The 23,372-nt window shown below is 39.3% G+C and overlaps 1 protein-coding gene across 1 annotated transcript in view; it reads right to left on the reverse strand.

Moving 5' to 3' along the window:
• The window catches only part of NWD2 (NACHT and WD repeat domain containing 2), a 193,156-nt gene that overhangs the window by 65,248 nt on the left and 104,536 nt on the right, over positions 1–23,372 (reverse strand). The window contains exon 3 of the mRNA XM_066232506.1: positions 20,711–20,827. Within this exon, the coding sequence (XP_066088603.1) occupies positions 20,711–20,827 (117 nt within the window). The remainder of the gene's footprint in view (positions 1–20,710; positions 20,828–23,372) is intronic.

The raw sequence follows: 23,372 nt of genomic DNA on the forward strand, positions 1-23,372 counted from the left end.
TAACAGAGATACAAAAGTGGGCGGTAGGTATAAAAAGGTTGACTACCCCTGGTTTAGAGGAAGACATAGATAATACTACTTTGCCAACTTTTTGAAAGCCACAGGAAGCTTATTTTTGAAGTTTTGCTTCGGTGAACTTTCAAGTTCTTCTAAAACTACCAATGTATCCAAATCTACTTCAATCTATTTTGGTATTTAACACTTCTCAGAAAAGTATTCATATCATCCTGCTTTGAAACTTTTAAGCATCAAGTTTAATGTAGTGTTTTCTTTTCCTTTTAAACATTTACTTGTGATATAAAAGTTGAACATTTGCATATGTAACCTAGACACACGGTACCTAGTCAGTGCCATGTATTTTTTTTTATTTATTTATTTATTTATTTTTTTAATAGCCATGATATAATTTTATTTTTTTAATGGGGTGACATCAATAAATCAGGATACATATATTCAAAGATAACAAGTCCAGGTTATCTTGTCGTTCAATTATGTTGCATACCCACCACCCAAAGTCAGGTTGTCCTCTGTCACCTTCTATCTTGTTTTCTTTGTGCCCCTCCCACCCCCTATCCCTCTCCCATTCCCCCCTCCCCCCTGTAACCACCACACTCTTTATCAATGTCTCTTAGTTTCACTATTATGTCCCACCTACGTATGGAATAATACAGTTCCTGTTTTTTTCTGATTTACTTATTTCGCTTCGTATCATGTTATCAAGATCCCACCATTTTGCTGTAAATGTTCCGATGTCATCATTTCTTATGGCTGAGTAGTATTCCATAGTGTATATGTGCCACATCTTCTTTATCCAGTCATCTATTGATGGGCTTTTTGGTTGTTTCCATGTCCTGGCCACTGTGAACAATGCTGCAATAAACATGGGGCTGCATGTGTCTTTACGTATCAATGTTTCTGAGTTTTGGGGATATATACCCAGTAGAGGGATTGCTGGGTCATAAGGTAGTTCTATTTTCAGTTTTTTGAGGAACCACCATACTTTCTTCCATAATGGTTGTACTACTTTACATTCCCACCAACAGTGTATGAGGGTTCCTTTTTCTCCACAGCCTCTCCAACATTTGCTATTACCTGACTTGCTAATAACAGCTAATCGAACAGGTGTGAGGTGGTATCTCATTGCCGTTTTGATTTGCATTTCTCTAATAGCTAAAGAAGATGAGCATCTTTTCATATATCTGTTGGCCATTTGTATTTCTTCCTGGGAGAAGTGTCTATTCATGTCCTCTTCCCATTTTTTTATGGGATTGTTTGTTTGTTTGTTGTTGAGTTTTATGAGTTCTTTGTATATTTTGGATATTAGGCCCTTATCTGAGCTGTTGTTTGAAAATATCATTTCCCATTTAGTTGGCTTTCTGTTTATTTTGTTATCAGTTTCCCTTGCTGAGCAAAAACTTCTTAGTCTGATGTAGTCCCATTCATTAATTTTTGCCTTCACTTCTCTTGCCATTGGAGTCAAATTCATAAAATGCTCTTTAAAACCCAGGTCCATGAGTTGAGTACCTATGTCTTCTTCTATGTACTTAATTGTTTCAGGTCTTATGTTTAGATCTTTGATCCATTTTGAGTTAATTTTTGTACAGGGGGAGAGACTGTAGTTCAGTTTCATTCTTTTGCATGTGGCTTTCCAGTTTTCCCAGCACCATTTATTGAAGAGGCTTTCTTTTCTCCATTGTGTGTTGTTGGCCCCTTTATCAAAAATTATTTGACTATATATATGTGGTTTTATTTCTGGACTTTCTATTCTGTTCCATTGGTCTGAGTGTCTATTTTTCTGCCAATACCATGCTGTTTTGATTGTCGTGGCCCTATAATAGAGTTTGAAGTCAGGTATTGTTATGCCCCCAGCTTCATTCTTTTTCTTTAGGATTGCTTTGGCTATTCGGGGTTTTTTATAGTTCCATATAAATCTGATGATTTTTTGCTCTATTTCTTTAAAAAACGTCATTGGAATTTTGATGGGAATTGCATTAAATTTGTATATTGCTTTGGGTAATATAGCCATCTTGATTATATTTATTCTTCCTAGCCAAGAACAAGGTATATTCTTCCATCTCATTATATCTTTTTCGATTTCCCTTAACAATGGTTTATAGTTTTCATTATATAAGTCCTTTACATTCTTTGTTATGTTTATTCCTAAGTATTTTATTTTTTTTGTTGCAATCGTGAAGGGGATTATTCTTTTGAGTTCCTTCTCAGTTGTTTCATTGTTGGCATATAGAAAGGCTATTGACTTCTGTATGTTAATTTTGTATCCTGCGACCTTACTGTATTGGCTTATTGTTTCTAGTAGTCTTTTTGTGGATTCTTTGGGGTTTTCGATGTATAGGATCATATCATCTGCAAAAAGTGATACCTTTACTTCTTTTCCGATATGGATACCTTTTATTTCTTTGTCTTGTCTGATTGCTCTGGCTAGAACCTCTAGTACCACATTAAATAAGAGTGGAGAGAGTGGACAACCCTGTCTTGTTCCTGATTTAAGGGGGAAAGCCTTCAGTTTAGTGCCATTTAATATGATGTTAGCTGATGGTTTATCATATATGGCCTTTATCATGTTGAGATATTTTCCTTCTATACCCATTTTGTTGAGAGTCTTAAACATAAAATTGTGTTGTATTTTATCGAAAGCCTTTTCTGCGTCTATTGATAAGATCATGTGGTTTTTGTTCTTTGTTTTGTTGATATGGTGTATTACATTAACCGTTTTACGTATGTTGAACCATCCTTGAGATTCTGGGATGAATCCCACTTGATCATGATGTATTATTTTTTTAATATGTTGTTGTATTCGATTTGCTAGTATTTTGTTTAGTATTTTAGCATCTGTATTCATTAGAGATATTGGTCTGTAGTTTTCTTTTTTTGTGCCATCCTTGCCTGGTTTTGGTATGAGGGTTATGTTGGCCTCATAAAATGTGTTTGGAAGTATTGCTTCTTCTTCAATTTTTTGGAAGACTTTGAGTAGAATAGGAACCAAGTCTTCTTTGAATGTTTGATAAAATTCGCTGGTATAGCCGTCAGGGCCTGGACTTTTATTTTTGGGGAGGTTTTTAATGGTTTTTTCTATTTCTTCTCTACTGATAGGTCTGTTTAGGCTTTCTGCTTCTTCTTGACTCAGTCTAGGAAGGTTGTATTGTTCTAGGAATTTATCCATTTCTTCTAGGTTGTTGAATTTAGTGGCATAAAGTTTTTCATAGTATTCTACAATAATTCTTTGTATATCTACGGTGTCCGTGGTGATTTCTCCTCTTTCATTTTGGATTTTGTTTATATGAGTTCTTTCTCTTTTTTCCTTGGTAAGTCTTGCCAAGGGTTTGTCAATTTTGTTGATCTTTTCAAAGAACCAGCTCCTTGTTCTATTAATTTTTTCTATAGTTTTTCTGTTCTCTAATTCATTTATTTCTGCTCTGATTTTTATTATCTCCTTTCTTCGGCTGGTTTTGGGTTGTCTTTGTTCTTCTTTTTCTAGTTCCTTAAGGTGGGAAGTTAAGTGGTTCACTTGGGCTCTCTCTTGTTTGTTCATATATGCCTGAAGCGATATGAACTTCCCTCTTATCACTGCTTTTGCTGCATCCCATAGATTCTGATATGTCGTATTGTCATTTTCATTAGTCTGTATATATCTTTTGATCTCTGCACTTATTTCTTCTTTGACCCATTCATTTTTTAAAAGTATGTTGTTTAGTTTCCACATTTTTGTGGGATTTTTTTCCTCTTTTTTGCAGTTGAATTCTAGTTTCAAGGCTTTATGATCAGAAAATATGCTTGGTACAACTTCAATTTTTCTGAATTTGCTGATATTGTTTTTGTGGCCCAACATATGGTCAATTCTTGAGAATGATCCATGTACACTGGAGAAAAATGTATACTCAGTCACTTTGGGATGAAATGTCCTGTAGATGTCTATCATATCCAGGTGCTCTAGTGTTTTGTTTAAGGCCACTATGTCTTTGTTGATTCTCTGTTTGGATGACCGATCTAGAGCCGTCAGCGGTGTATTGAGGTCTCCAAGTATGATTGTATTTTTGTCAGTTTTTGTTTTAAGATCAATAAGTAGCTGTCTTATATATTTTGGTGCTCCTTGGTTTGGTGCATATATATTAAGAATTGTTATGTCTTCTTGATTCAGTGTCCCCTTAGCCATTATGAAATGGCCATTTTTGTCTCTAAGTACTTTTCCTGTCTTGTAGTCAGCATTATCAGATATGAGTATTGCTACACCTGCTTTTTTTTGGATGTTATTTGCTTGGAGTATTGTTTTCCAGCCTTTCACTTTGAATTTGTTTTTATCCTTGTTACTTAGATGAGTTTCCTGTAGGCAGCATACAGTTGGATTTACTTTTTTAATCCATTCGGCTACTCTGTGCCTTTTTATTGGTGAGTTTAATCCATTTACATTTAGTGTAATTATTGATACTTGTGAGTTCCCTATTGCCATTTTATATCTTGCTTTCTGTTAGTTTTGTGTCTTGTTTGATCCTTCTCTTTTGTTTTTCTATCTTTTGTTTTTATTTGGTTGTATTCCATACATCTTTCCTCTGTTGCTATCTTTTTTATCTCATGTGCTTCTGTGGTGATTTTTTCAATGGTGGTTACCTTTGAGTAATGAAAAGGGTCCCTACCCTGTTCATTGTAGCGAACTATTTTGTGAGTACTTTTGCACTCCATCGTCCTTTGCTACTGTTAATCTCCGTCTTCTCCCCCTCTTTCTTTTTGTTGTTGTCACAGTTTAAATTTGGTTTTATTGTGTTCTTCTTGGAGCTTTTACTTGTGGCTCTGTTTTTTTTTTTGTTCTTTGTATCTGATTGGAGAACCCCCTTTAGTAATTCCTGGAGTGGGGGTTTTCTGATGATAAATTCCCTCATCTTTTCTGTATCTGTGAATGTTTTTATTTCTCCTTCGTATTTGAAGAATAGCTTTGATGGGTATAGTATTCGTGGCTGAAAGTTCCTCTCTTTCAGGACTTTAAATATTGGGGTCCACTCTCTTCTAGCTTGTAGAGTTTCTGCTGAGAAATCTGATGATAATCTAATGGGCCTTCCTTTATATGTTGTATTCTTCTTTTCCCTGGCTGCCTTGAGAATTTTTTCTTTGCTGTTGGTTTGTGTCAATTTCATTATGATATGCCTTGGAGTAGGTTTGTTGGGGTTAAGAAAACTTGGAGTTCTGTTTGCTTCTTGAACTTGAGGCTTTAGTTCTTTCCACAGGCTTGGGAAGTTCTCATCAATTATTTGTTTAAGTATGTTCTCCATTCCATTTTCTCTCTCTTCTCCCTCTGATATACCTATTATTCTTATGTTATTCTTTTTGATGGAGTCAGATAATTCTTGTAGGGCTATCTCATTTTTTTTAATTTTTGAGTCTCTTTCTTCTTCTCTCTGTTGTGCCTCAAGTTGCTTGTCTTCTATTTCACTAATCCTCTCTTCTATCTGACCTGTTCTATTAGCTAAGCTTGTTACTTCGTTTTTCAGCTCGTGAATTGAGTTTTTCATCTCTGTTTGATTTGTTTTTATAGTTTCAATTTCCTTGGACATATATTCTTTGTGTTCATGGAGTTGTTTTCTGAGCTCCCTATATTGCCTTTCTGTGTTTTCTTGTATATCTCGGAGGATTTTTAGGATTTCTATCTTGAATTCTCTGTCATTTAGCTCCAAGGTTTCCAATATATTAAATTTTTTCTCCATAGATTTTTCCTCATCTAGCTGTGTTACCTCTCTTTCTTTTGTATCCATGATATTCGATTTTCTCTTCCTTAATGGCATCGGAGGGTGGTTTTGTTGATAGTATTAATGAGATTTAATAAAGAATAAAAAGTTAAAAAAATAAAAAATCGAAAAAAGTTGTGTTTTTTAAAATTAATAATGAAATAAAGAAAAATAAAATAAAATAAAAATTTTTTAAAAAAGGAAATTATTCCCCCCCTCTTTTTTTCCTCTCCTCTCCTCTCCCCTCTTTCTTGAGAAAATCTTGTGGTGGACTGTGAGTTATAACAAACAATGCCTGTGATGGAGGGCCTGAATTGGGGAAAAGTAATAAAGGGGCAAAAAAGAGAGAAAGAAAAAAAAAAAAAAAAAAAGGAAAAAAAAAAAAAAAGAAAAAAGAAAAAAAAAAAAGAGCGTATGGACCCACAAAAAGCAAATAAGGAAAAAATTTGGGTCAAGAATAAAATGATTTGCTTTTAGGTGTTGGTTTTCTAAGAGTTATGATGAGAGGAATAAGAGGAAAATGGAAAAATGGAGGGACAAATTAAAAACTTACTATTGTATTTAGTGGAACAAGAACTAGATAATATGGAGAGCCAGGGATGGGAGCACTGCTAGTGAGTTAAAAAGGTGAAGTAAAAACCCCCCAAAATGCCACAAACATAGGTTTGAGTCCCAGATAAGATAATTTGTTTGTTATTGAGGTTTGAATGAGAGGAGATGTAAAGGAGAAAGGAAGAAACTAATATAGAGGGAGAAAAGAAAGAGAGAGAGAGAAAAAAAGAGGGAACCACTAAAAGAAGAAAAAAGAAAGGAGAGAGAGAGAGAGAGTTAAGGGTTTTGGAGTGCAACCCTCATAGAGAGAAAGGAAGAGAAGAGAAATGATAATGGGAGATGTAACACTTATGGGTAGTGTAGTTCAAGGAGAGGAGAGAGTAAGACCGGTAGAGAGTTAATCGGCCAAATTGGAGGAGGAAAAAAAAGTCTCAAGAATGAAGATAAGAGAAACAAACGAACAAATATAATAAAATGGGATAGGTTATAAAGTCTGCAGATTATTCTTGATTTTGAGAGGTTATCTTCTTGCTTTTTCTTTTCTCTCCCTCTTCCTGGTCGGTGACTCTGTACCCCGGGTTCTGCCCCTTTGGCACGCTCAGGTAGAGGTTTGCAGTTGATAAGTCTCTATGGCAATGTCATGTATTGTGCTTTATTCTCGTTGGGAGTCGAGGCTCATTAGCATTTATAGGCTCCGACAGTGAGAGAGTCCGTGTTCCTGCAGCCTTTCTCCTAGTCTTTCCTTCCTCAATTAGTAGCCTGATAGTCCAGGTATGGGGTTGCTGCTGCCTCTGCCTGGATAGTAAGAGGCTCAAATTGCTGGCAACTCCCCACTCTATTTCCACTCAGCACAGGGCTCTGGGTAGGGCTCAGTCAGTCAGAGCTGCTAGCATAATCAGGCGGGCTTTCCGCCCACTCGAAGACCTCTGGCTCTGCCACTCTATCCGGTAACACAAGCGGGCGCCCACTTCCGGGGCGCTTGGAGGAAACTCTCACTCACTGTCTGCAACCAGGATATCCGGTCAGCAGTCTCACGCTCTGAGTGAAACCCCCAACCGCAGGGAAAAGTTGCAGCGTTGGAATTGAGTCTCGCTCCGTCCCCGTGTGCGGCTTTTGCAAGGCGCTGGGGCGGCCCGAGATTCCGCTTTGGCCCACACAAAGGCCCCTGACTCTGCCCCTCTGTGCGATAACACGGGCGCGCACTGCCGAGGCACTTGGAGGAATCGCTCACTCCTTATCTGCGCGCGCAAACCAGGATATGAGGTTGGCCGCGGTTCCCTCTGAGTGAAACAGCCTCCAGCACGGAAAATCTCCACCGTTGGGATTAGTTCTCACTCCCTCCCGTGCGTGGCTTTCCCAGGGCGCTGGGGCTGCCCAGAGACTCTGCCCTCAGCCCACAGAAAGGCCTCTGACCCTGCCTCTCCGTGGGGCAACACGGGCACCCACTTCCGCGGCTTAGGAAGAAATCTCTCTCCCACTAACTGCGCACCGACCAGGAGACCGGGTAAAATGGCCGCTCCGCTTGTCTTTCTTTGTTTGGGTTTGGCGCGAGTGTTAGCTTGTATTGCCCGGGTTGCCACAGGATCAGATTTTCCTCGGCTTGGATCTGTGTGCCACAGCCTGGTTCGGCCGTTTGTGCCGCGGCAGCCTGGATGTATTCACCCCCTTTGCCCGCCTCAGTTTCTATATTCACAGTTACCAGAGAAAGCCGCCCTGTTTAGGTTAGTGAGGAAGGCGGAGCATTTCTTACTCCCTATTTCCTTCAGGGTTTGGTTATATATTTAGCCAATTTTTCACTCAATCATACCTTTGGGTGTATTGCGAAGCATCTGGAAGCTCCAAGTATAGGTTTTTCTGTTTCTGGTTGAAGATCTTGTTGAGTTTTGGGGGAGATTTATCGGTATCGCTTCCTACTCCGCCATTACTCTGACGTCATCCCAGTGCCATGTATTAATGTCACTGCAGCTATTATTTTGTATCTGTGGCTAAATCACCTTTTTATTCATAATTTTGCTTCTATGTATTTTCCCCTATTTTATTAGATTAGTCAAAGATCCATGTTTTTATTGTTAGTAAAAATCATTTGCCCAGAATTTTTCTCTCCAATTATTGCTTCTGACTATAGTACTTTCCCTGGAAACACCTATAACTCTAGGATTGGATTCCACTTGTTGACCTCTATAGCTATTTTTTTCCTTTTATTTTTCATCTTTTTCTTCTGCATATTGAGAAACCATACCATGTTTATTCTCTGTACCAATGGCTTTGATTTTTACTGCGTTCATTCTATTCTTGGTTTTCTCTGTAAGTCACCCATCCCTACCATTCAGCTGTTTTTTTCCAACATTAGTCTGTTCTTATCATACATGATTTTTAGCCTCAAAAGAGTCTTATGCATGCTACTGTAATGCTACATGTTTCTAAAAGACTTTTGTTTCCTGTAGAAAATCATTTTCAGATATATTACTTTGGTCTTATTCTCTTTTTCTTAATGTGTGGAATATTTTTCAAAAGCATTGCCCCCACCCCCAACCTTGATGCTGGTGAACATACGGGATATCTGGATTGCTCTTTGCCTCTGATCTCTGTCCATTTGTATGTTGATCAACTCTTCTTCTCTATTTAAGAAGAATGAAAGCAAAGCCTGACCAGTGGTGGTGGAGTGAATAAAGCCTCCACCAGGAAAGCTGAGGTCACCAGTTCAAAGCCCTGAGGATGTCAGCTCTGAGCACCAGTAGTCAGCACAGGGTCACTGGCTTGAGGGGGGGAATCGTCCACATGATCCCAAAAGCTTGTCAGTTTGAGCCCAAAGGTTGGTGGCCTGAAAAGCCCAAGGTTGCTGGCTTGAGCAAGGGGACACTGGCTCGTCTTTGTCAAGGCACATACAAAAAGCAATCAATATACAACTAAAATGAAAGCAACTCTGAGTTGATGCTTCTCACCCTCTCTTTCCCTTTCTGTCTCTCTCTCTCAAAATAATAATAATAATAATAATAATAATAGCAAAAATTATTATCACATCATTGATAAAAATAAACTAGAACTGCTTCCTATCAGAACTTCACTAAAGGAACCATGTAACAGTCTATTCTGGTCATATATTAAGAGGATATTAGAAAAGAAAATTGATTAAGATTAATAAGAAAGTAAAGGTTAGTGTGATAGTCCATGGGGAAGAGGTAGCAAGACCTCAGTTTACCCTGTGTATGGTCCACAGGTAGACTAAAACATTAATCTGTAGGTTTGTTCATGTCAGATAACATAGTTATAGAACTAATAAACACTAAGGCTTAGCTGAACGTTTTATAATTAAGTGTTAGTCTCGTTAATCTTCCTGTCTTGAAGAAATGAGGTTTAGAGATGAATTTAATGACTAATCTGGATTCTTCTTATGCTTATCTCATCTGCCACATTTTGGGAAGACTTGAGTCCAGCACTTCTCTGAGACTGTTATAGGTCATTAAGAAGCGATTGCTTCCAAATAATTAGTTAATCAGGGTTACCTCTCTATTACAGTTCAGGGAAAGCACTACAGTTAAACATTTCCTTAAAGAGATACATTTTAAATTATGTGTAATATTGCTAGGGGTATGAGTATTTGATTCTAGTCTAGAAACACTAATCTGAGTGATAGGTTTAGAAAACTGGGAGCACTCATTATTAATGTTATGTTTTTGTAAAACAGACCATGTGTAAATGCCAAACTAAGTAAAAAGAAGCAGATTCCCTTTCCCCAAGCTAAAATTAAATAGTTAAAACTATTACCTCTTTATAATCAGAGATATATATGTAAATAAATAGAAATGCTGAGCCTGACCAGACAGTGGCATAAGTGGATAGAGCATGGACTGGGACGCAGAGGACCCAGGTTCAAAACCCCGAGGTCACCAGCTTGAGTGTGGGCTCATCTGGTTTGAGCAAGGCTCATCAGCTTGAGCCTAGGATTGCTGACTTGAGCAAGGGGTCACTCGGTCTGCTGGAGCCCCCTGGTCAAGGCACATATGAGAAAGCAATCAATGAACAACTAACGAGCAGTAACAAAGAATTGATGCTTCTCATCTCTCTCCCTTCTTGTCTGTCTGTCCCTATCTGTCCCTCTCTCTGTCTCTGTCACACACACAAGCACGCACACACACACACACACACACACAACCCCCCCCCAATGCTGAAATATTTAAATTTCTCTCAGTCATTGAGTCTCTATCTGCAGAATGACTGGGAAGGTGGTTCTGCAAAGTGAGAAAAGGGTCATGAGTTAAGGTGATTCCAAAACTATGTCTCACATCCTCCAACATCTCAGCTGCTATGAAAGGGAGAGAAATAGCAGGAATAAGAGGGGCCTCCTGGTCCTTCTGGGGCTGCTACGGGCAGCTGAGGATACAGCAGGAGCCATCAAATAGAGGAGTCCTACAGAACTGTCCCATGTCTGTGCATATTTCTGAGCTGAGAAGACACCTGCTTTGATCTCCACTCCCAGCATTGGATTTGCATTTGGTCCGTGACAGATATTTAAAACATTGACCGGTCTCTGATACCTTAAAGAAGAAAAGTAAAAGCCAGTAAGAGAAATGTTTACAGAGTTGTAATGGTCCACGCTGATGCTGCAATTCAATTGATCCTCATTCACACTTGGTTACTGATCTCACTCTCCTTCCTTCCTGCCCAGTTGGAAGGAATGAGACAGAAAACAGAGATTGTCAGTAATGAAGAATATGACCCATTCTTATGGGCGAAAAGATTTTATTTTGAGCGAACAATTAGGTTTTGAAAATTGGAATGTAGGTTACTCCACAATAGGTGTCTCGTGTGTATATGGGAGGGATGGAAGAGCTCACACCCTGGGCACTAACACTATCACCCTCGGCGCATCCTACTCCTCACCCCCACACTCTAAGAGTCAACATCGCCCTGGCCGGTTGGCTCAGCGGTAGAGCGTCGGCCTAGCGTGCGGAGGACCCGGGTTCGATTCCCGGCCAGGGCACACAGGAGAAGCACCCATTTGCTTCTACACCCCCCTTCCTTCCTCTCTGACTCTCTCTTCCCCTCCCGCAGCCAAGGCTCCATTGGAGCAAAGATGGCCCGGGCACTGGGGATGGCTCTGTGGCCTCTGCCTCAGGCGCTAGAGTGGCTCTGGTCGCAGCATGGCGATGCCCAGGATGGGCAGAGCATCGCCCCCTGGTGGGCAGAGCGTCGCCCCTGGTGGGCGTGCCGGGTGGATCCCGGTCGGGAGCATGCGGGAGTCTGTCTGACTGTCTCTCCCCGTTTCCAGCTTCAGAAAAAAAAAAAAAAAAAAGAGTCAACATCAACTCTTTTCTTAATTGTCTCCCATCTGTGCCCACTCCTCCATTTCATCTCTCACCACACTGGATTATCTTTTGCCTGGATCATGACATTAGCTGGGCTCCTAGTTAGGCGTCTCACCTCTGCTCTCTTTACAATGCTCCTGCCGGAGTTAAAAATCTGAACAGTATCCTCCTCCTTGCTGACAAGTGGAAGCTGAAACTCACAAGGTCTGGCCTCAAACTATATTTTTTGCCTCTTTTTCTCCAACACCCTGTATTCAGGAACAGGTTTGTTCAGATCTCTGAACAATCAAGACACCCTCACATGCCCTGCCTTTGAACTATAGATGGGAAGCCCTTAGTTCTTCTAAGTTCAGTGCAAACTCACTTCCTCTAGAGCAGCGGTTCTCAACCTGTGGGTCGCGACCCCGGCGGGGGTCGAACGACCAAAACACAGGGGTTGCCTGGTCGCGACCCACAGGTTGAGAACCGCTGCTCTAGAGTCTTTTCTGACCCAGAGAGTCAGAATAATGGAGTTAGAACGAAATGGAGGACCCCTGTCTCCATTTGGCTCCCATAGCACTTGTATTATTGCATTGGTCAAAACTGTATCATATTTGAGTGCGTACATATCTTTCTCTCTGTTTAGGTAGGTGCTTAAGAGTACAGAGATAAATGTTATTCACTTTTGTACCTATGAGCACAGAGTACTCAGGTATTGTTCAGAGAACTAGAGTCTTTCACGTGATAGTCACTACAACTATTTGCTGGGTTTTTTTATTTTTATTGAACAACATTGTATATCCGTAAAAAAGGACAGTCAGGATGAACCTGGAGAGCATTATGCTAAGTGAAATAAGCCAGTCAGAGAAAGGCAAATACCATATGATTTCACTCATATGTGGAATCTAACGAACAAAATGCAGTAACAAGCAAAATAGAGACGGACTCGTAGAGAGCAGGCTGACAGCTGTTGGGGGTGGTGGTTTGAGCAAAAAAGGCAAAAAAAAAAAAAAAAAGAAATTCATGGACACAGAGGGACAACAGTGTGGTGACTGCCAGGGGGTGGGAGTTGGGGGTTGGGGGGAAATGGAGGAGAGAATGGGGGGATAAATGGTGACAGGCAGAGACTCGACTTAGGGTGGTGAACACACAATGTGGTATATAGTCTTGTAGAATTGTGCACCTGAAACCAGTTTAATTTTGTTAACCAGTGTCACCCCGGTAAATTCAATAAAAAGGAAAACAAACCCCACGGCATAATGTGCCTTTCCAGACCCACACGGAGACCTGACGATTCGGTATAGTAGGCCTGGACCTCGTACTGTGAGTAGGTACAGCACGAGGGGGAAAAATCCATGAAATCTTTATGTTGTTTTCACAATCTGCATGTGTGGTATTTCCAAGCACAGACAGATGAAAAAGTTGAAGTTTATCATAGAATTGAATGGCTGGCCTAAGCAATCTTAATAAAGCCCGGGGCAACACAGCTTCACTCCCCACTGGAGAAAAGTACATTGCACGCTACACCAATGATTGCAGCTGCCTTACGCAGCTGTATATGAAAGAATTCCACCAAACTGAAACAGGGCATTAGGGTACAATTTTCGTACTTTTCTAGTGGAAGAAGAAATAGACTGGGAGGAAGGGACTAGGGTTCTACACCTCATAATGGTCTCTAATTAAACTATTTAGCGTCTTGTTGTAGGAAGATGATGACTCTGGAATTAAAGAGACCTAGGTTGGAATCCTGGCTCCAACTCCCACTAGTTTTAAGACTTCAGGCAAATTACAGAAACTACTCAAGTCTCAGCCTCCGCACTGACAGAGTGGGACGATATTGGCCTCAAACGGCCTAAGAAACGATACATGAAAAGTGCTCAGCCCAGCACCAGCCATATTTCAGAGTTCAGAAAATACTGAATTGCTGCACTTCTGTGGGTCTCAAATTTTACCTTATAACATGTAGGATTTTTAACTACTTCATTACTTGATAATCTCGAGGCTCCTTCTAACTCTGGAGTCCTATCAGCCCTGATCCTTAGGGTGCACAAATACTAGAGTACGCAGAATCTTTGAAAGCGTTTTAAAAGCTGTTGCTTCGGATGAATGTGCCTTTTCTTCTGATGCCTTTAGGTTTAATTTTCTCTTCTTTTTCTAGCCTCTTGAGATGGACAATTAAATCATGAGTTTCCAAACTCTCTTCTTTTCTCATACACATTTAAACTATGCATTTCCTTCTGTTTTTCCTCTAAGCAGTACCGCTTTAGCTGAATTCCACATATTTTGATATGTTGTATTTTTTTTTTAGTTCAGTTCAAACACATTTTTTAATTTCTCTGGTAATATTTCTTTGGCCCATGGTTTATTTAGAACTATATTACTTAACTCCACATATTTGGAAATGGTGTTATTATTTTTCAGGATTTTTTTTTTTTTTTTTTTTTTTTTTTAGTTTTTAATCCCATTGAGGTTAGAGCAAAAATTTAATATGATTTAAATGCTTTGAAATTCGTTGAGGCGTGCATTATTTCCTACCATATGGATGAATCATACTTTATATTTTAGCAAATGTTCTCTGTGTCACTGAAAAAAAGGTAGGGTCTTTAGTTATTGATTATAACAGTCTATAAATGTCAATAAACCATGTTACTTAAATCCAAATATTTTCTGATTTTTGTTTTCTGCTTATTCACTTAAATACTAAAATAATTTTCTAAAGATCTTTATAGTTGTGGAATTGCCTATTTCTCTTTTAGTTTTAACAAGTTTTCTTTATGTAATTTGAAGCCATGTTATTGGATGCTTTTAAATATAAACATTTCATCTTCCCACTGAATTGAACTTTTTATTATTATGAAATGTCCATTTATCTTCATAAAGCCTTTGTCTCTCTTGATATTACAAGCAAAATATATGTGGAAAATCTGAGGCTTTAGATTATTTATATCTTTAATAAAGGACTGAATATATAGATTTAGATAATTTGCAGTTCAAGTCAATGACTATTTTCCCATTTTAGTACATTTTGATGAGTACTTATGAATGTAAAAGCTAAATCATAGAAAATACCTGGACATTTTGTTAAAGTCAAACCGAGATGAATTACTTGTATTAATTTTTCATGTGTGTATTTATTTAGTATACCTAAAAGGATAAATCAATCTTATACATACTGGATTGTGGATAAAATGAAATATTTCCCAAAGTTCAACTGTTATAAAAAACAGTGTAATTCTTTCTTTAAATTCAGTGATTTAAGAACTCTCACTGTACAATTATCTTTTTTTTTTTTTTTTTTTTTTTTTTAGTTGAGACAGAGGAGGCAGAGATACAGACCCTTGCATGTGCCCCAACTGGGATCCACCTGGCAAGCCCCTATGGAGCAAGGCTCTGCCCATCTGGGGCGTTGCTTCATTGCTCTGCAACTGAGCTATTTTTAGTACCTGAGGCAGACTCCACGGAGCCATCCTCAGCACCAAGGCCAAGCCGCTTGAGCAAATTGAGCCATGGCTAGAGAGCTAGAAAGAGAGAGAAAAGGGGGGTGGAGGGGTGGAAAAGAAGATGGTCACTTCTCCTGTGTGCCCTGACTGGGAATTGAACTGGTGTTCTGCAGCTGAGCCAACCAGCCAGGGTCTGTAACTGAACATTATTTAAAGTAAGAACCTAAATGGAGTCTGAACTCTTTAGTAGCATAATTTAACTCTGATGGAGATTGGTGACACGGTTGCATGATAAGAAACTCATTTATATGCCGTGGTTTTAATTCAGTAGTGTCATACAGTGATGTACAAATACAGAATGGTTTAGGGTTTACCAGGAAATGTTAGGGACTTTGCTTGGTCTTGTTTTTACTCTGTGATTAGTTAACAAACTTAAACTTGCTGCATAATAATAGATTTCTCAGACCAATCCCTTAAAAGTTTTCATATTTCTGGTCTAAAATCTAGGTCATTCCAAAATGTGGATCTCGCAGCTTCCTTCTTCGCACTTTTCAACTGATCTCAAGTGCAGTTGCCAGGAGCTGCCTGTGGTAGTCAAAAGCATGACCTGCTCTTTGTCCCATGTCATCTGTGAGGGCAGAGTATGTGTGTGTGTACTGAAGGTAGAGCTGTAAGTCTGCAGTGGTGTCTGCTGACACTCAGGTGACCATGATGGCAGTAGTTCCACTCTTGGTCTTGGCTACTTCTCTATGCGATGCTGACAAATTATGTTTGTTTATATCTGTGATTTGTGAGTCCCAATGAGGATGCTATACTGGCTTTGACTCCCTGTGATTTCTGGGAATTGTCAAAACATATTGCAGGCAGCATTCTCTTTATCCTGACTGTAAGACATGGTGGATACCCCTCTGAATGTCAAGTCACTGAATCTCTTACCGGTCTCCAGCAGTGGTAAGTAGTGCCCCTGTTACTGGGTGCATGGGCCAGGCTTGGCTCTCCTGGGGTAGTCTGCCAGTGCTTTGCCCCCAGTAAACCTCTACTTTACCTACACTGTGGATTGAGGGTATGTAGTGAGATACTGTCTGGACCCCCCGGAGCCCATACACACCTATGAGTAGCTTCTCCATTGCTATAACCAAGCTATTGGAACTCCAATTCTTCAAGCCAGCACAGCACTTGCTTTTATCAACTTCTGGTGACAGGTAGGATTTTGCTCAAGGTCCAGGGTCAGTGCTCAAACTGCAGAGGCAGGTTTTCTGGGGCACTCCAAATTTGGAGGGATGGCAAGAGGAAAACCCCTTTTCCCCTAAACACACCTTACAAAGAAGGAGGGGACGTGATGTGGTAGTTGGCATTTACACGGACTCTGCTCTCTCCAAAAGGCAACATCCCTCTCACCCTTCATAAAGATTTTTTTTTTTTAATGGACCAGGTGGGTGGGACGGGTTGGTGGGGAAGATTTGTTGCACTTTCCACTCTTCGTGAAGACTGAGGCAATTCTCTGCACTTAAGAGGAGAAGCAGATAGTCACTTTGGAATCAAGTGTGAGTCCAAATCCTTGTCAAAAGCCCTCCTTGGGGACAGGTCAAGGTCTTACTAAGTGTTCCAGTAAATTCATACTCTAACTTTATAACGTTTGTTAAGAATTTTTCGCTCCATAAGACACACTATTTTTTCCCCTAAAAGTGGACGGGAAAATGCCCGTACGTCTTATGGAGCAAACGTTCATTTCTTTTAGCAGCTGTGGGTTCCCAGACAACTAGAAGAGTATTTGAACATTAAAGTCTCTTCTCAGCTGTTAATAACAGTGCTAATGGTTGTTAATACTGCTGTTGTGTTTACATTGTCGAAATATTATTGTGGTATATTTTATTAAATATTTTAACACACCATTTGGTTCAGAATATTTTTTTTTCTTATTTTCCTCCTTAAAACCCTAGGTGTGTCTTATGGTCAAGTGTGTCTTATGGAGCGAAAAATACGGTAACTCAAAACCCTTTATTTGGCTTTAATTTTTGACTGTCTGAAGTAAGTCTTAATACTATCTACATTTAGACTATCAACATTTTCAAAGGGAAAAATTCCCAGTATCACATAAATGTCCAGTACAAATAAAAACATTTTGTTTTCATTGGAAATAACTTAAATCATAATTTAATAATTAATGACTGGGTAGCCCTTGATCGTTTACAAAGAGCTCTCACATAGACGCCACAAAAAGCTTCTGATATTTATTCAACAGTTACCTTTACTTTTAGTTTAACTGTGTAACCTGTTTAGTCCTGCCCTGTCATGACCGGGGCTTTAACTCAGGCGGTGAAAGGAGAGTTCGGTCCCCACCACCACCACCACCACTGTGCGTTTGTTCCTTCACACACATCTACAAAATCTGTTTCCCTCAGTAGAGATGATGTCTAAAATGTCTCATGCGTTAATTCTCTAAGAGTGACACTTGGACACATGTCTGGGCACCTTACTCGATCACTCTTTCCTCCTCATGACTAAAAATCACGTGTTCAAACAGCTGTCCAGGATTAGCGGGGGACACAGCCGGCAGGCGTCTAAGGACCTTGGGCCAGTCCCAAGGCACAACTTTTAGGAAATGAAATTGAAAAGAGCCAAGCACATATAACATTTAATTAAGTCCAAGTTCCCGTTTGGGCCCCAAGTCCCTGGATACTTAAAATGAAAGCTTTGTTTGGTTTTGAACTGATTTGTTATAATATAAGAGCTAGTATCGGTGAGGCTTCTGATGACAATATAAAAACATGTTCATTCAGTCGTGCTGAACTTTCTCGCCAAAGACTTTACCATCAGGTGGAGTAATATGCCACGTTTGCAGCACACAGGGGGTCATCATGACTTCTAGAAATATCGCAAGGGAGTACTGGGCAAGTAAATTAGAGATCACCTGTGATACATGTATGCCCACTGTTACCATAGTTACAACGAGAAAGGCCATAAGAGCAGCATTTCCCCCTTAAAAGCAGTGATAGAAGCCTTACGTTTTTCACATCACTGGGGAGAAAAATCCTAGCTCTATCTACAGGGTTTGATTGTGGTTGCCCTGAGTTTCAACATGTAACAGGGAGCAGAAGAGGGATAAATGATTTGTTTATGCTCAGTAAAGTTGTTACTGATGTTCTACCAGTTAACCTTTACTCTCAGAACCTGCACAAACTTGCCATGTCTTTAAATTATTCATTCCCCCCGACCAGCAGAGTGTTGGGATTAATGGCCATGACTAATTTCGATTAGTTTGAGTATGACACTCTACAGAATGATAAAAAGAGGAGCCGGTCTCTCTTGCTGCTGAATTTCTGAAGCTAGATCACGATAGAGCCACGGAGATCAGAGCAGTTAAGATTCTCTGGGGCAAACACACAGTGCTCTATTGCCCCAGATCTGGCTTTCTGAGCATGATGGAATCATTCAAACATGCCTGCCAATATTTGGATCTCTTCTACAGCACTGCTCCCTGCCAGAGTGGTTTTCATTCTTTACTTTAATGGCAACTTTGTTGATGACACCCTCATTACAATCTGAGGCAGGTGATTTCATCTTTAGACAGCTATGAGAGGTAATAATAATGATTGCACAACAGCAAACGACAACCAACACTTATTGTGAGTTATTCTATATGAGATACCGTGAATGTCCTATAATTTCATTTCATCTGCAGAATTACCCCAGCAGCCATGATGGGTCTTAAAATATGTCAGATCACTAGTCCTCCGCTCAAAACACTCCGGACCCTCTGTGACTTTTCACCTCATACAAAGTAAAAGTAAAGTCTTTACAGTCAACTCTGAGATGATAAGGCCCATGATATGAGTGGCATCTCCACACCTCTCCCTTTTTGTTCTTCCTACTCCAAGCATACTAGCCTGTTTATTGGTCCCTGAACATGCCAATCATGTTCCCAACTCCTCTCCCTGGTAGGCTCTGATCTGAATAGGCACCTGGTTCTTTTCTACCGCTTTTCCTGTCTCCCTCCCGAAGTCACCCTCACCGGGTAAGTGAGGCCTCCCCAGTTCTCTACTGAAGATAGTAACCATCTCACCTCACTGCTGTTCCCTCCCTCCCCTTCCTTTCTGTTTTCTCCAGTGCACTGCTCACCATTGGCCTCGTTTCTTTTACTTACTCCTTTGATTTATGCTAGCTCTCCCCCCTGACCCCCTACATAAGAATGCAAGTTCCATGAGGCAGCCAGTTTTATCTTCTATGGTCAGTTTTAAGGTTAAATCATATGAAACTAGCTACAAAATGACTATGTTATATGAGTCAACTGACCACACCCCCAGTGCTCAGAGAAGCCCCTTGGCACAGGGTGGCATTCAACAAATAGTTGGTGACTAAATGAATAATTTATCCACATACCGACAGTAATTATCCTATAGAGCTGCCATGCACTGTATTATCTCTGGTAAGAATTTTATCAACTGGTCAGATTTCTGATTCTGCCTGTTAATCTTAATCCTGTGTGGAGCTGACTATAGATGGATAAGCAAATGTGTATTAAAAGCACTTTCGTTGATAGATTGAACCTAGCTTCTAATTGCATGATTGCGTGTTTTCTTCACAGCATTCCCTGTCATTGTAACCCATCATCACTCAGAGTCAAAACTTCTTGTGCGGAGCGGGCAGCTTCCCAATCAGCTGGCAGGATCCGTTGGCCTTCAAGATACGGTGCTTTCTTAAGCTTAATGAAGGCAGCTTCTGCTTAATCACCCACCACGGACAGACCTTCTCTTGCTACCACTGTGCTTACAGAGGGGTGGGAATTGTCTAGAAAATAATGAGGGACTGGTAAGAACATGCCACTTAACTCTGTAGCTTCTAATGAATATCTAGCTGGACCTCAGTGCATAATCAAAGTTTTTTACAGAGCCTTGTTTCCTACTGGCAGATTCGACATGGTGGATTTGGTTTACCTTTACAACATTTCAGCCACTGTGCTTAAAAAAAAATTCCAGAAATTCTAACTTTGAGAAATAGACATACTATGATTAAATATCTTCTACAGCAGTGGTAGTCAACCTGATCCCTACCGCCCACTAGTGAGCGTTCCAGCTTTCATGGTAGGCGGTAGTGGAGCAACCAAAGTATAAATAAAAAGATAGATTTAACTATAGTAAGTTGTTTTATAAAGATTTATTTTGCCAAACTTAGCAAAAATCTGACATAAAGTACTTGGTAAGCAATTATTATTATCTGCTTTAACTTGCTGTAACTCTGCTTTATAAATTTTATAAAGTTACTTCCCTACTTTATAAATCACCATTACTGTGTAACCGGTGGGTAGTTAGAAAATTTTACTACTAACAGGGATACAAAAGTGGGTGGTAGGTATAAAAAGGTTGACTACTCCTGTTCTACAGTATAAGAAAATGTAGGATAATTATTGTAGGACTGATACAGTAATCCTTATTGCTGGTCACTGGCACTGTGGAAATTATTGTCAAACCCAAGTCAACCCTTCACTTACCATTTTCAATTATTCCCATTAATTGCTGCTTATGGAAGGCTGAGGTTCTTGTTCCCACACTGAAGGCCGGGAGACAGTTTAAAATTTGTAAATAGAAACAGAAAAGCAAGTATTTTTTCCCCATGTTAAAAGCCCCTTACATAAGATCACCAATCAGCAAGAATTCTCACATTCATCTAAACTAAATATAAAGCATTAGTTTTTTATACCCACAACAAAACATGGACCTGCAGAAGTTTTCAAACAATCCTCCAGCAGCTTCATGCGGGTCTTCTGGAGCTCGGGGCTGTCCCATTCGTCTTCATCGACGCCCCAGTACAAATCTATGACCTGAGGACCAACAGAGGAGGCAGCGTTAATTCACCTGTGCGGACATATTACTTACCGATGGGCTTTATTCTCATTCACAATGTGAAGCTAACATGACTTTTAACTTTTCTCTTTGCAGCATTTTTTTTTCCCTTAGAAAGGAAAAATGATTTTTAAGATCCACGTAAGGAAGTTTATTATTATTATTATTTTTATCCCATGATGGGTTGGGGATGAACGTTATAATTTCTAATGTTCTTGATTACCCATCCAGCTGATGTGGACCCAGAGAAAATGAAATGTTAAAAGTCAGAAGCTTTGCAGTGCAGGTTTTTATTATATTGAAATGGTAACAGGACTTCAAAAAAAATGTTTGAAAGCAGCTGGGATATGGTTATACATTATTTTAGACAAATAATAATGTATGTTACCAACTGACTGTCTTAATACAGAAGGGAAAACAGTGGACATTAACATTACTCACCTGAAGTTAAACACCTACATTCTTTTTTATTTTTTCTTAAAACGACCCCCCCCCCCCAAACCTGTTCCTATCATGGTTTATTGCACACGGACAGACATTTTGTGCATGTTTGTGTTATCTATAAGCAGTCTGGCTTTCATCAATAAATATCTGAAAATCATGTGTTGGGAAGCTATGAAAGGTACGCCTTACGAAGAAGCGAGGATAATAGGAGCTTCTATCTCCTTACTTCAAAGACAGCTGGGAAGATTCTGAGAGTCTGTGAAAACTTTTACAAGTACACTCTTTGAACAATTTGCTATGGAGAGCAGGATGGGTTTTATTCCCTTTACTCTACTGCTATCTGCATAAGATAAATGTTTCCAATGGTAGCTTTGAAGATTTCTTCTTTTCCTTTCCTTGTTTCCCATAGGCAGAAACAAAACCCTGTGACCCCCCCTCCCCTGACAGTCTGCATGCACTCAGTGAGAGGACACACAGACCCGGGTCTCTACTGCACTCCAAGCAGAGCCTGGGGACTTCCTGTGCTTCCCAGGGGGCCCACACAGGATGTTGGCATCACACAAGTGTCTTTATCTACTTGCATTTAAGTTTTTAGATGGCTGGTAGAAACGTAACAACTCCTTTAAAAAATATTCCCTTAGCCCAGCCCATGGATTTTTATCCTATCAGCCCTGATTTGGGGGTTCTTCCTTATAACATACTTTATAAGGTTTAATCACAATATTAAGGAAGGGGATGTCTGAAATTATAATGTTATTGTCCAATAGCTGTGTCTATTTAAAATTAAATATATTAATAAATTAATTAAAATTAAAAATTCAGTTCTTCAAATGCTCAATAGTACCCCACCCCATGTTGGAAAATAGAGACGTAGAATACTTCTCCAACATAGAAAGTTTAATTGGACAGAATTGTCAATTACTGAGATTCATATACTGAACATTAGAACAAGACATTTTTGGAAGTGTGCTAGTAAACTGTCAAATAAATATACATCTACTGCAATGTGTTCTGAACATGGTACAATGATGTTGGAGTCAATAACAGAAAGAAATTTGGGGAATTCACAATACATGAAAATTAATTCAATTCTAAATAACCTATGAGTCAAAGGAGAAATCACAGGGAAATTAAAAAATACTTTGAGATAAATGAAAATGATGACAAAAAATAGAAAAACTAATGAGATGTAATTGAAGCAGAACTTAAAATTTATAGCTGTAATCACTTATATTAAAAAAAGATCCCAAATCAATAATCTAACTTTCTATCTAAGACAGCGGTTCTCAACCTGTGGGTCGCAACCCTGGTGGGGTTACCTAAAGCCATCGGAAAATACATAATGCATATCAGGTATTTACATTCCAAATCATAACTGTAGCAAAATTACAGTTATGAAGTAGCCACCAAAATTATTTTTTGGTTTGGGGTCACCGCAACATGAACAACTGTATTGCGGGGTCACGGCATTAGAAAGGTTGAGAACCACTGATCTAAGATAACAGAAAAAGAGCAAGAAAGAGCAAGCTAAAGCAAGTAGAAGGAAAAAAATGATAGATTACAATGAAAATTATTGAAACAAAAGGCAAAAATAGAGAAAGTCAATGAAACCAAAAGTTGGTTCTTTGAGGGGATCAACAAAATGGACAGAACTTTAGCTAGATTGACAGAGAGAGAAACACAGAGAAGCCTCAAGTTACTAAAATCAGAGATAAAAGAAGCTATTGCTATTAACCTTAAAAAGAACACATTAGAAAATGCTATGAACAACTGTACACCAATGAATGAAATTACTTGGATAAAATGGACAAATTTCCAGAAAGACACATTGCATAAATTGACACAAGACAAAATAGAAAATTTGAAGACATTTTAAAGAAGATATTAAATAGTAATTTAAAAAAACTGCACAAGAGGTAAAGTATAGTTGCACATGGAAGCATTGGTAAATTCTACCAATAAATAAAGAAGAATTAATACCAATTCTTCAGTCTTCCAAAAATTAGAATAGAATGCTTCCCAATGTATTCTATGACACCAGTGTAATCTTGGAAGCAAAGCCAGACAAAAATATCACAA

This window comes from Saccopteryx bilineata, chromosome 5 (genome assembly GCF_036850765.1).
Source record: "Saccopteryx bilineata isolate mSacBil1 chromosome 5, mSacBil1_pri_phased_curated, whole genome shotgun sequence".
NCBI classification, from domain to species: Eukaryota; Metazoa; Chordata; class Mammalia; order Chiroptera; family Emballonuridae; genus Saccopteryx; species Saccopteryx bilineata.